This window comes from Peromyscus eremicus, chromosome 5, assembly GCF_949786415.1.
Source record: "Peromyscus eremicus chromosome 5, PerEre_H2_v1, whole genome shotgun sequence".
Classification (NCBI taxonomy): domain Eukaryota; kingdom Metazoa; phylum Chordata; class Mammalia; order Rodentia; family Cricetidae; genus Peromyscus; species Peromyscus eremicus.
The window spans coordinates 86,028,876-86,043,236 of record NC_081420.1 but is presented as its reverse complement, the minus strand read 5'-3'; the positions used below and the strand labels follow the sequence as shown (position 1 = coordinate 86,043,236).

The window sequence follows — 14,361 nt, the reverse complement described above, 5'->3', positions numbered from 1 at the left end:
CTTTTCTTTTCTTCTCCCTCCCTCCCCCCTCTCTGTCTCTCTCTGTCTCTCCCTCTCTCTCTCTCTCTCTCTCTCTCTCTCTCTCTCTCTCTCTCTCTCTCTCATTTCTTGCAAGGTGAGACCCTGGCACCCTCTTTCCCCAAAGTACTGGTAAGGAAAACCGGTCATGAATTTCAAGGGTCTCCTCACCCCACTGCAACTGTTATACTTAGTGACTGTCAGCTTTTTTCATGTTTGCCCAGAGTAATTCCTTCCTGTTGGTCCGGGTGTCCTGTAGATTGAGCCTAGCAGTGTTTGTGGTGTCCTTACTAGAAGTCTTGATGACTGCCTCCTTCAGATGGGAGCCCAGTGGTTTTCACAGTGTCTTACATGTGGTCTGACAAGTCCAGGCTCAGCTTGTGTGTTTCTTGCCTGGAATAGGTACTGACCCCTTTCTTCAAGGAGTCTGGTTTCCTTCTGTTGAGGACTGGATCTTGAGCAGCACAGCCAGGCTCCAGAGACACATACTGCTGCAGGCCCCACTGCCACTACCGCCCTGTCTATCACTGGACAGGGCAGAGTGTGTCAACATATACCCACGTCCACGTTTGCCCTTCCTGTTCAGATGGTGGTACCCAGATACAAACTGGATCACCACTATGTCTGCTTCTCCACTCTCAGGAATGTTCAGCAGGATTAGAGTGCTGTAAGTAGTTAGTGTTGACCAAGACATCCTCAGTTATCAGCAGGGACTCCAGTGCCCCTTGCAACAGTTACTGAAGACAGTTATCATGTATTTTGTAGTTGTGTTCTCCTGTTTGAAACAGTTGTTATTAGTGGGGGTGGGGCACAAGGGGCCCTCCTCCCTCTCCCAGTCTTCCTCACAGTGCCCAGTACCCTCAGCTGACTGTCTCTTCTACTGATTTTGGTTTTCTGAAGTGTTTTTTTTTGTTTTTTGCAGATTTTCTATTTATTTATTTGTTTAATTTTGTTTTTTTGAGATAGGGTTTCTCTGTGTAGCCCTGGCTGTCCTGGAACTCACTCTGTAGACCAGGATGACCTCAAACTCTCAGAGATCTGCCTGCTTCTGCCTCCCAGCCCTGGGATTAAAGTGCACACCACCACTGCCTGGCTTTTTGCAGATTCTTTACAATGGGTTTGTGTGTGTGTGTGGGGCTGTTCCTAGACACTGTATGTGAATCAAATTTGCTGCCTTTATTTAGACTTGATGATGATTTTTGTTTAGATATAAAATTCTTGGCTCACATTTCTTTCTCATAGTATCATTTTATTATTTGATTGTATGTATGAGTGTTTTGTCTGCATGTATGCCTGTTATGTGCACGCAGTGCCTTGAGAGGCCAGAAGTTGGTGTCAGAACCCCTAGAGTTGAAGCTGAAGATGGTTAGGAGTTGCCATGTAGGTACTGGGGATGGAACTGGGGTTCTCTGGAAGAGCAGTACTTTTAACTGCTCAGCCCCTCACATAGTATCTTAAATATTTTGATCCATTTTCTTTTGCCTGGTTTGATTGAATTCTCTTTGTGTTGTAAGCCATCTAGTCTTTTGCTTGGATGTAAAAGAAAATTCTTTTCCCTCTAGGTATCTGGTGTACCTCTTTTTTTTTTTTTTTCGGTGTACCCTTTTTAATAAGTGGTTTCAGCAATGCCCCACTTCTACTTTCAGGAGCCCTTCCCCTTCTTTCTGTCCTGGCTGTAGAACCTAAGGCCGTGTGCTTGTTATTGCTTAGCTGTGCCCCAGCCCCAGGAGACTCTTGGGTAACAGTCCTGAGATCTGTTTCATTGCCCTGGCTTACTCCTGTTGTTTCCCAGTAAGTACACTTTTGGGTCTTCTTCACCTGCTTTCTGTATTGCATCTTTGAACATCCTTGTCGTCTTTTTTACTCCCTGTGTTCCTATTTTTTTTTCCTGTTGTTGTTAGGATTCTACCTGTCATATTTGTTTGCTTTTGAGTTCTGTCTATTGTGGTGATATTTTGCGGGACTGGCAGGTGAGAGAGTGAGAGAGATTTGTTGTGACTGCGAGCTGGGAGGTACCAGGAAAACTTTTAGCTACAGTCTATCTTGGTCTTTCTGTAACTGTTCATTTGCAATTGTTTATTTAGATCTGTGTTGATGAACCTGGCTTCAGTTTCATGTTGGAGAGTAAGGTCTCTGGCAGCTTAATCAAAACATCACAGGAGCTGGAAGAAAGTCACAGATGGATCTGCTAGGGGAAGTTCTTGGGGGCGGGGTGTCTGGAGGGCCATGTAGCTATGACACTGGTTGGTTCACTGGGATGTGATAGTCACCGAGGAGGCTGAGGAACCATGGGTCGCAGGTCGTGATTGAGACAGAGTGCTCCTGTAGGCAGCTGGGGCCCACTGGAGATGCTAGGCTTGACGTGAGGGCTCCATACCTGCTTAGGAAGGTGTGCTTGGAGGTGGTATGAGGAGTGAGTGGGGAAGCGAGGCTTTCAGCTGGGGCCATCCCTTCACTTTTTTCTTTAAAGGAAATAAAACCAGATAGTTATTTGTGTTTCTGAACATTTCTGAGTGCTCAGGAAACATGTGGAGCCCTGTAGTGAAGCACCTGCAGACTTCTAAGACCCCTTGGCCACACAGGGCTAGTGATCTGTCTGTTCTGCACTGTGACCGTTAATCTTCCCTTGTGGTTCTTGGCATTTGTTTTGCAGGTGACAGAAAGCCCATACCTTTCGACCTCTGGATTCTTGCTTATTGGTGTACCCCTCTTCTCGTGTTCTGGATGATGTCAGAACAGGACCTGGCGGATGTGGTTCAGATTGCAGTGGAAGACCTGAGTCCTGACCACCCAGGTAGAGCTGTGAGACAGTAGATGAACTGTTGCTCTCTCTGTCTTTCCAGTATCAAAAACCACTCTGCTGGACTTTGTTCCCTCAGTAAAGCAGACGTAGCAGTGATGTTAGCTCTGTGTGAAAACTCAAATCATGGGATGTAAGCAGCACACACACACACACACACACACACACACACACACACACACATTCATTTCTGCAAAAAGGAGTTCAGGCCATTGCATGCGGTGTGTTGCTAAGAGAGATCTGTAGATGGTAGAATCGTGTTCTCTCCGATGTGAGTGAGCACACAGAGTCTGGAGGAATGCACAGGCAGTCAGTGTCACCTGTTTTAGGCAAAGAGGTGTGAGAAAAACTAAACCAGTGAAATGAAAACATTCGTGCATAAAGGTCAGTAAAATATTGACCGTGGAATTCTGTAATCATAGATTAGTAGATCTATGAAGGTCACCTGTGTCAGACCAGAGCAGTGGCTCAGAGATTGAGAGCACTTCCTCTTCCAGAGGACCTGAGTTCTGTTCTCATGTTAGACAGCTCACGACCACCTGTAACTCCAGCTCTAGGGGATCTGATGCCCTTTTCTGGCTTTTGAGGGTACCCCCACACATGTGGCATAATCCACATAGATGTATACACATAAATAAAAATACCTAATAAAATATAATATACACATAAAATAAATAAATAAATAAATAAATAAATAAATAAATAAATAAATAAATAAAAATTTTCTTAAGAAAATAATTGTTAGCTGGGCAGTGGTGGTGCATGCCAATGTTGGTAATCCCAACATTCTGGAGGCAGAGGCAAGCGGATCTCTGTGAGTTTGAGGCCAGCCTGGTTTACAGAGCGAGTTCTGGGACAGCCAGGGATACACAGAGAAACCCTGTCTTGAAAAACCAAAAAACTTAGAGCGAGAGAGAGAGAGAGAGAGAGAGAGAGAGAGAGAGAGAGAGAGAGAGAGAGAATGATTGCTCCTGTGGAGAGAAAAGGACTAGATGGCACAGGTCAATAGAAGTGCAGTTTGCAGAGATAATGTCACAGTGAGCACTGCTACGCTTTGACCTTGTTTTGTACTTCATTTTGGATGAGATTAGGATGTTGGGATGGTACTGCAGAGGCTGGAATTGGGGTTACCTTGCTTATCTGACAGCAGATAAGGTCAGCAGGAGCTGCTGGTGGGCAACTCTTGTGTGGCTGCAGCTTCCACATAACTCAACATGTTGGCTATGCTAGTTTGGGGCATATATGACACACAGTGAAGGTTTAGCTGTTGGTACATATGTGCCTCTCAGCCCCATGTTGGGAGTGGGCCCGGGACCAAAGGCTAGGGGAGGTTGCTTTTGATTTTGCAATGGGTTAGCCAGCAGACACACTAAATGAAGCTGGGAAGAAGTCACGAATGAAGGTTTAGTGTGGTGTTGTCTACTGGACTCTGGGGAGCATGGATTGGGTGGTCTGATGTTTTTGTGGGGTGAGGGAGGGCCTTGTTTCTGCCTGGCTGAGAATTTTAACAAAGTAATTAAGGTGCCAGCACTGTGCTTGGCTGTGGTGGTAAAGAGCCCTGACAATCTCGCCATGCTCACTCTAGTTTCTGTCTCTGTGGTTGCTTTTCAGTTGTTTTGGAGAATCATGTCGTGACAGATGATGATGAACCTGCTTTGAAGCGCCAGCGACTAGAGATCAATTGCCAGGATCCCTCTATAAAGGTACCATCTGGGTCCTGTGTGCATTGTGTCAATTTTCTACCGTCACCTTGGGCTTAGAACAGCAGAACTGACCCTCTTGCTGCCCTAGAGTGGCAGGGCCATGCCTTCTGGAATTCCAGGGGAGGCTCTTCCTGCCTCTTCCGTGCTGTGACCTCTAGGTAGTCCCAGCCTTGTCACTAAAGTCTATGTCTGAGGCCTATCCTCACCCAGGCCTGGATGATCTCATTTATTTAAATACATCTGCAAAGACCCTTTTTCCAGATGACGCCACAGTCAGTACCTGGGCTTGTAGCATGGAGATGCCACCGAAAAAAAAGCACAGGCCAGGTTCCTGGCAAGAGGAGAGGAGGAAGCATTAGACTGGGAGGGCAAATGAGATGGCTTCCCTGTGTGTGCGTAAGCCTGCCTCAGATGGGAGGAAAGCTGAGGGTCGCTGTGGCCCCCCAGTTCTGAGGTTTGCTGGCTGGGGCTGGAGGCCCCTCGGTCAGTCAGTGAATTGCTTCTGGATTTGCTTATTTGGGACTCAGTGTCTGCAGAACCGGAGGTAAGTTACAACAGCATCTTGGTGATACCAGTCCTGTTCACATGCTTCCTCTGTGTCGAGGGCATCTGCTTGAGATGCTCAGTTCACTCTGGTAACCAGGAGAAGCAGTGCCAGGTGTAGTGGGGAACTGAAAAATCGGCTCAGACCGGGAGTGATGATGCACACCTTTAATCTCAACACTCAGAAGGCAGAAGCAGGTAATCTCTGTGAGTTCCAAGATCAGCCTGGTTTACATAGTGAGTTCCAGAACAGCTAGGGCTACATAGAGAAACCCTGTCTCAAAAAAAAAAAAAAAACAAAAAACAAAACAAAACAAAAAAAACAAATCAAATATGTTTAGTGAAATCCAACTTCAGACCAGTGGACAGAAAGACGACAACAGATTTCAAAGTAAAGTGTGATCCTAATTGTATCACAGAACACATTTGTAAACAGAGAAACAGACCAAGTGGAAAGGGAAGTAGCTGTCTGGGTTCTGGTGGTGCTGTTAACAGCACACTTCACATGCATGCTGTCACATGTAACCATGTGCTGTCATGGGATTGGAAGACGTTCACATGCCACATTGCCAGCTGTAACTCATCAGACAGGTCAGAGCTGTTTGTGGTCATCCTCACTTGTGGAGCAGTGTTGTTAGGAAAAAATATTATTTCCCCTCTTTCTTTGTGGATTTACTTGAGACATTAGTTAGTCTGTAATAGTGATTTTTTTCACCCAAACTCTAGACAGAACATTTCTCATTCAGAGTTAAAACAATGGTTTAACTATTAAAAGAACTTGGGAGGCAAATAGTTGATGCTGTCCAGTTATAAAGAATAGTGGTCCATGGTCTTGTCTCAAGAACTGTCCACCACTTAGTGCTCATGATGCCTCCAGTGATGACCAGGACCCTTGGAGATGAGTCCAGTGCTGCTGCTTGTTTCCTCTGGCACACAGCCTTGGTGTTTGCTTCTGTGGAGAGTGGTTAGCAGGGGAGGGTCCTCTCTTGAACCCTTCCCTTACTGGTGGTGCTGTGCTGTGCTGAGCAGAGGTAGATGTGAGGGTTTGGGGTATGGAGGACATTTCTGGGGCTGTTCCTAATTGCTGCAGGTAGCAGAGGATAAAGCAAGCTTAGAGTTCTTGCGAGCCAAGGTTGGCTGCTCAGAGTGCTCTGGACCCACGTATTCATGCTTCTCTGCACCTAGGCTTTGGTGATGTGCTATATGCCACTGTAACGTGATTTTGATAGTATTCTGTGGTTCCCTTTCAAATGAGAAGAGACTGGCCCCCACTAGCTTGGACTAGGTGCGGAGAGGCAGGCTGTTCTGACTGCCTGTGTTCTGAGGTCCAGGGTCAGCCTGAACTGGAGCCTCTACTCTTGCCAGCTTGCACCTTCCTTCTGATGTGTGCCCCTAAGGCTACACATCTCCTCCAGTCGACTCCTCCCTCATTCTGTTTTCTTCAGATGTTGCTGGCCTTGTTCCTATATTTCCTTTCGTTAATCAGCACCCTGAATGCTGGCCTAGAGGTCTCTTTCACAGTAAAATTCCTATGTGTGTCATGCATCTGGTGGCTCCTGACAGGATTGGCAGTTGAGGGAGTGAATGAAGCCTTTCCCTGTGGTCTGTATGTTCTTGTGTTTAAACATGGCTGCTTGCCGGCTTATTTCAACTTGGTAGTTGCTCTTTTTGTGGGCCACTAGGTGGCATGCTTGCTATTTAGAAGGTCCTTGGAAGGGGTCATTGCCAGATTTCAGTGGAGTATACCTGTGTTGAGCCATTTTTTTGGCGTGGCTGGATACAATGTGAGTGTGCAGTGTTTTCCAGGCTGTTTGGATGTTAGGTATAATCTGTCATAATAAGAAAGATTTTGTAGTTTTAACGTGTGAATCTACTGATGAACACAGTGACAAGCTTATTCCTGCATGACCTTAATGCAGGTGAGATTGTGCAAGGGTCTTGTTTGATACAGAGGGCTGGGCTTCTCACTGAATACCTGGGCACTGCTCAGGGCTTCTCACTGAATACCTGGGCACTGCTCAGGGCATAGCCCAGGGCAAAATTGGGTGGAGTGAGGAGCCAGCTGTTTAGGGTCCGTGGACTTGCCCCTCGCAGTGTGAGACACCCTCTCTGAAGCTTTTCTGTTTTCACTTCCAGTCTTTCCTGTACTCTATTAACCAGACGATATGTTTGCGGTTGGATAGCATCGAGGCCAAACTGCAAGCTCTGGAGGCTACTTGCAAATCTCTGGAAGAGAAGCTAGACCTGGTCACCAACAAACAGCACAGTCCCATCCAGGTCCCCATGGTGGCCGGTTCCCCACTCGGTGCCACCCAGACCTGCAACAAAGTGCGATGGTAAGTATGGAAGAGCCAAGGCTCCACAGGCCATCCTGGGAAAAGTGCTCCTGTGCCAACCCAGGCGCCACCGTTACTGATCTGCCCTAGCCCTGGATATCTGCCCTGGTGGCTCCATGGTACTGGTTTCACTTAGACCGAAACCAAACACAGACTCTGTGCTGGAATGACCTGAGTCGCTCCAACTTTCTTCTTGGCTTAAGCAGATGGGCTCCTCTTTCCTTGCACCTGGCCGTGAACTTGGCCCGTGTAGGTTGCTTCTTTTCTTTTCCTCCCTCTGGCTGGTCATTGCCTACGTTTTCTTCAGTGGTGGTGTTTATAAAATTTACTTGATCATAGCAAACTTTCTGCTAAGTCTGATACTTGCATTGTGCCTAATTTTAAAATAGAAGGTTTGTAGCCTCCTAGAGAGCTTTGTATGGTTTGTACTCTGCTGGCATGAAAGGTTCATGCTTGGCTTAGTGGGATGGAAAGGTGCCTCAGAAGGTGTCCTTCCAAAACCTGGGTCCATATGTAGTGTGGCATGAGATCCTTCAGGACAGCAACACCCACCCAGTACTCCTGCTATTTTTATTCTTTTCTACAGTGTCTAGGAGGAAGTCCGCTTGTGGTAGTGGGCACAGTGTTATCTTTGCGCTCTAAGGCCTACAGCCTGTTGGGTTTGGGAAAGACAGAACAGTAGGGTGGTAGTTGGAGCCACAGCAAGGCTAGAGGGACACCAGTGGCTTTGCTGCAGTGTGAGTGTTTGCTGGATGCCACCTTGCCCATGGGTGCTGGTAACTAGAGCAACAGTAGGTGCCTTGTGGATTTTAAGGAATATGGGGAAGGGAGAGTAGGGGTTACTTTGGATGGTTTTGAGGTGCTCGAGAGTAGAAGTGACCGCTTGTCCTCTTTCTGAGATGGTTCCTAATGAGGCATGCTGGACAGAGTCACTCACTGCCTCCTACAGCTCTCAAGAGCACCCAGCTTCACCCTTCGCCCCCCTCTGTCATGAGGAATTTGGGTGTCTAGCTTCTCGAGGAGGCAGGGTTGCTCTTGTGACTGAAGTGGGCTGCACAGCTCACCATGTCTCTCCCCACAGACACTTCCCAGTGTCTGTGCAGGCTTCCTGTTAAGCTCGCAGAAAGACTGATTGCCTCTTAAGGCAGTTGTTTTTGAAATGCCCCTTTGTCCCCAAACATAATGTTCAGAAATACAGTTTTAAGTATGGAGTGGCCTACCTTACAAGAGGGAGGCACGTGTGGAAGGACAGCAGCACGTGGTAAAATCTGTGCTTCAGCACGCGATGGATGGCAGGGATAAGCCTCACGTGTCTTCTGGTGTGAGGCTGTGGTTGTAAGCACCAACCAGTTGGCAGTGGAATGTTCAGAATGGCGAATTCTTTGTGCCATTTCCAATGATGCTAAGTGTAATTCTTTCTAGACTGACAACTAGTTGAGTTCCTAGAAAGTTCAAGTTATATAAAAACTGTGCAAGGATATCTTGTGTCTGAAGTCCACATGGGACACATGGTCCTCATGTGAATGCTCAAGACCTAGGCCTTTGTGTGGGAGGGTTTCGTGTTAGAGGAGATTGTTTCAGGCACTGAAGGCCATCTTAGCCTCTTTGCCCACAGTTAGACTCTGGTAGCATCTTACATGGTAACCAGGTCTGTCGCACTGACTCCAGAGCTTCTGAGCCTGCACCAAACAGCACCCATGTTGTCAGAGGGAGATAAAGGGCAGTGATCCTCTTCTCTCATAAGGTAATGCCTATTTGGGGGATAACACCTCAGTCTTATCACTCCTGGATCAGGCTGTCTTCAGGACTAGGGAAGTGTTGACAATATCTTTTTCTCTGTTCTAGTTCTGCCAGGTTATGGGAGGACCTGGAGTGGAAGAGGGTGTGTTTTTGTGGCCTGACCTCAAGGGCATATGTTTTGGAATTCTGTCTGTTTGGGAGCACTGGGTGTCAGGGTCACCTGGTTGGATGTTCCCAGGTCCCAGACATTTCCAAGACCCAGTTTTGTCATTAGAAAGATAGAGAGCTGGGACACTACTACTTGGGTGTAGTGGTGACAGGGGCCATGTTCTCTAGAAAGCTGTTAATAGGAAACTTGAGAGCAGCCTGGAGGATGAGAGCTGAATCCCAGGATTTCAGTGAAGGATGGATGAAGTCAGTGATGAGAAGAAATGAGAATTGTTCTCACAGAACCTGGGCAATGGGGCATAGACTGGTTTCTAGAAACAGCTAAAAGGCAGTATCATACTGGATAATAAGGTACTGTGCTCTGTTTACCTGGGGCCTTGGATACTTAAGAGAAGTACATAAGCCGAATGATCTTATGTCCAGATCATATACTCTTAATTTAGTCACCTGGGACCACTACTCACTGGCTGTAAGTGTAACTCACAGGACTAACATAGGTGTCATCCTCAACGTCTTTGAGCTCTAAGGAGGCCTCCAGAGAGCACGTAGAGCCAGTCCCTGAAGGACACTGCCTCCCATTTGGAGAGACTGCAGAGGTCTAGATCTAGCAGGAGGTGGTTCCCAAGGCCCTCTCGCTGCTCTGGAAATCTATGCCCTCTGCTGGTCATAGCCCACCTGGTTGGACAGGCTGAGGCTGCTGTGGGCTCCAAGGGGTGCTCATCTAATTGTTTGTGCTCCTTGGCAGACAGAAGGCCATGGAACACTGCCAGCCACAGCTGGCATTGGGTCCAGATTTTCAGATTCTGCACCTGAATGACTAAATTAAAAAAATAAATAAATAAATAAAAGAAGGCCTGTTTTCTTTGATGCCAAAGCTTAATCACGATAAAAATGTTTGTAAGGTTCCAGGGATGGGGTTTCATCCTGCAGTGGCAGTTGGCTTCCAGAGATGGAAATGGACTTTAATTCTCTTGCGCCTGGCTTGAGTCTCTCCTGTAGGTATGCCATTTGACTTTGAATAGTTGTACTTGTAGGGATGGCAATGAGGTATGTTAATGTTGAGGATGTTTGGAGAAGCAATAGGTGTTGAAGCATCTACATCGTTGTGGAAAGCCTGTGATTTGATTAGCCAATCTTTTAATGCTGGACTTGAAGCATTCCAGTAAGGCCAATAATGTGTTGCCTGACCAGAAGGCCTCCGGGGCCAGCATTGGCATCTTTTTTTCTTTTCTTTTCTTTTTTCTTTCTTTTTTTTTTTTTTTTGGTTTTTTGAGACAGGGTTCCTCTATGTAGCTTTGCACCTTTCCTGGAACTCACTCTGTAGCCCAGGCTGGTCTCGAACTCACAGAGAACTGCCTGCCTCTGTCTCCCTAGTGCTGGGATTAAAGGCGTGCGCCACTACCGCCCGGCTCAGCACTGATACAGCTTCAGGCCAGGAGCCAATGCAGGCAGTAACCAGAGTGATAGCATGATGCCTCCAGGGTTGTCTTGTAGAACCATATTACTTGATAACAACTTTTAAAACCAGGCATTTCTGTTTGTTTTTGACTAAGACTATTACCTAGGACAAAGTTTCTTTCTTACTTTTAAAAGCAATAGATATTTTGCTTTTAAAGGTTTAAAAATATTTTAGGACTGGAGAGGTGGTTGAGTGAGTAAGGGTTCAGTCGCCAGCATTTGTAAACCCAATGTGGTAGCATATGCCTGTCACCCCCACACTCAGGAGGTACAAACCAGACGACCAGAGTTTAAGGTTATCTTTAACTACACAATGAGCTTGAGGTCTACATGAGACTATGTCTCAAAAGCAAAACCAAACCAAGCACACACGGAGGGAAAAAACAGTTATGATGAATGAAAGGTTTTTGTATAATAGTGGTTTTTAAAATTTTTTTTTTCTCTTTTGTTTTTCGAGACAGGGTTTCTCTGTGTAGTTTTGGTGCCTGTTCTGGATCTCGTTCTTGTAGACCAGGCTGGCCTCAAACTCACAGAGATCCACCTGGCTCTGCTTCCCAAGTGCTGGGATTAAAGGCATGTGATACCATCGCCTGGCTGCTTTTCAAAATTTAAAAAAAAAAAAAAAAAAAAGTGATTTAAAACTTCCCTCAGGGCAGTTGCACAAAACTTAACTCTTTTCTCTTTAGACTTTAGTAAACTTTAGAAACTTGAAGTGTGTGATGGAGAATGGTTTAAACTCCCTCTAGCAATCCAACTACATATATTAGTTCCTAGGGATCTTTCTTAGTTCCCAGGGATCTCTTGTTTCCCATTGAAAGAAGCTCATGGGGAAGCTGATCTGGCTCCTATCTTACCTGCTTCTTGGAGAGCTGGTCTCCTGCTGAGCATCTCTTCTGTGAGTGCTGTGGGAACCTGACGTTTCCTGCTTCTGTTTGGGGCCTTCGGCATTCTCAGAAGCCTCTACCCTGTGGGCTCAGAGTCTGGTAGGATCAAGATGGGCTGTTTGACCGTGGAGTATCTGGTCTCTCGGCAGTGATGGGCTTGTTTACTTCTTATCTAATTTTGAGTTGTGGATGTTTCTGTTTAATGTCATGCCTGATCTTCCTGCCTGGCCTGTGCTGCCTTGCATAGCCATACACGTTCCTCTGTGCATGTCAGGGCTGAGCATTAACCAGTGGGGCACCAGTTCACACACACGAAGCTTAAGGAGTCCTTAGCAAACCTTGCTAACTCAGAGAAATGCTCCATTCCCCAAAGCCAACACAGCAGAGTGAACTGTCCTGATAGATTGTGAATGTTCAACAGCTCAGAGGACTTCTCCAGACCTGCAGAACCATGCTCTTTGAAGGGAACTGTGCTACCAGCTCCAGGTTGCTCTGGGAAGAGTTGTCATCGTGACCATCCTGGGTTGTTTGAGGAACAAAGTGAATCTCTTCATCTGTGTGTCATGTTTTTATTTCTCCCAGTACAACTCTTGTACATTTCTTATTGTTTCTAAGTACTTCATAATTATATATGTAGTCCAAACCCCTTTGCTGAGACATGGTCTCGTGTATCCTAGACTGGCCTCTGACTGCCTCTGCCCCTACCTCATGAGTGTTGAGGTTTATGAGGTATTGGGGCTCAAACCCAGGGCTGTGTACATGCTAGGCAAGCTCTCTACTGACTGAACCGCATCCCCAGCTCCCATAAATCTTAAAGAAAATTATTTACATGTATGTCTGTGGTCTGTATATGAGTGTGTGTGCCCTTCTAAAGCCAGAAGGGGGTGTTGGTTCCTCTGAAGTTGGAGTTACAGACAGTTGGGAACCACTTGATGTGCTGGGAACTAATCTTGTGTCCTGAAAGAGCCATGACTCCATCCCCTCCCATGAATCTTCTATATTTCACTTTTCAGTTGTTTGCTCGTTTCTCAATTCACCTCCAACACTGGCATGAAATCTGGCACATACTAGGCAGGCATTCTACCTTTGTGGCATATCTCCAGCCCCTAAGTACATTTGTTTAGTAGTTTTTCTTTAGGTTTTGAAAAGAATTGAGTCTGGTATGCGGTATACATTTTTTTGGCCAGTTGTGTTTGTTTTTATCCTGTCTCTGGGTCTCTGGGCTGTCCTGCCTCTGGTTCCTGGCCATCCAGGCAGTGTCAGGTATGGTCTTCCTCTCATGGTGCACAGTTTTAATCCCAACATTTAGTAGGCTGAGGCTAGAGGATGCTGCGAATCGGAGGCTAACCTGGCCTACGTAACAAGACCTTGTTGACTGGAGTTTTCCTTCTCCTCTAGGATTTCTCTGCCTTTACTGCGTCTGCTGTGTGCTCATTTCCATATGTTCTGTTCTGTGTTTGCCTCACTCCTGATTTTTGTTTTCTGGAGATGCTTCATAGAGTTAGTTCTGGTTCATCTTCAGAAGATCTGTCCCCTACCCTTTCCAACATACCCTTTATTCTGATGTCATACTACTAGTACCATGCATTATAAGTATTAAAGATAGAAATTTTCCAGTGCAGCCATCTGGATCAGTATTTCTCATTCAGGAGGGCTCAATTCACATCAGTCTTCTGCTTAGTCTCGCCCGTCTGGGATTACAGACACAAGCCATTGTAATTGGCTTAGTGGGAGACTTTTCTGACATTAGTGTCTCCATCAAAAGATGGGGATAAAGAGGAAGGCTGGAGTGCTGTGACTGTGGTGATTCATGGCCAGTGCTCAAGGTTCTGCAGGCCTCAGTGACCCCGAGCTGTAAAAAATCACATTACTTGTTGTTCACTAAGTGCCCAGTGGCATGCTGGCCACATCCCAGGACACCCACTGGATTTCAAATCTCCTTCATCTGCAGTGCTTGAGGTTGACTTCTGACTGGTGGGTGAAGCGGCTCTGGACATCCTCTGCTTGTTGTGTGCTTAGTGCTGCATGCAGGCTCTGATGCTCCAGCTTCCTGTCTTCCTTGGGGTGTTGGCCAGCAGCATGAAGACCCCAGAACCCCAAGACACTTGGCTCAGTATGAGCCCAGTCTTGAATTCATGTGGGCCTGAAACGAGCAGACTTTGATTGTGGCTTGAGGTCTTGAGGTGCTGGCAGTGCATTCTTGCACAAAGTAGACAGAAGACCCCTGTGCAGGGGACACCACCATAAACCAGAGGTGCTGAGTGGGCACTGTATCAGGAAAGGAACAGGTGTGAAAGGAGGCGATCCAGCAGAGCTGCATCTCTGGGGTGTGTCCTGGGGGTGTGTAACTTGCAGGTTGTTGTATAGTTTTTGTCTTGTTTTGATTTTTAAGCCAGAGGTCTCATGAGAATTACCCAGGGATATTGTAAAAGTAAAAATAGGTCTTAGGTTCTCTTACTGGGGCTCTGGCTTCCTCTCTCAGAAAATTCTGATTTGTGAGAAGTAGTGTAAACTTAGCTTCTTATTTTGTTTTAGAAAGTTGCTGTTATAAGAGAGTGTTGGGTTCATATCTGACTTGTGCCTTGCCAACTCTGTGGTCTCAGGCAGGTGAGTTGTCTTTGTGAGCTGCTTGCTGTCTGTGGCAGAGGCACTAAGGTGCCCTGCCCTGTCTCTATTTTGGGTTGTAGCATCTATGGAAGATACCGCAGTGC

General features: G+C 46.5%; 1 protein-coding gene across 2 annotated transcripts in view; it reads left to right on the top strand.

Moving 5' to 3' along the window:
• Positions 1-14,361, top strand: part of Banp (BTG3 associated nuclear protein) — an 81,206-nt gene that overhangs the window by 22,197 nt on the left and 44,648 nt on the right. For both annotated transcript variants that reach the window (XM_059263887.1, XM_059263886.1), the window contains exons 2-4: positions 2,672-2,812; positions 4,430-4,521; positions 7,201-7,400. In XM_059263887.1, the coding sequence (XP_059119870.1) occupies positions 2,743-2,812; positions 4,430-4,521; positions 7,201-7,400 (362 nt within the window). In that variant the 5' untranslated portion in view covers positions 2,672-2,742. The remainder of the gene's footprint in view (positions 1-2,671; positions 2,813-4,429; positions 4,522-7,200; positions 7,401-14,361) is intronic.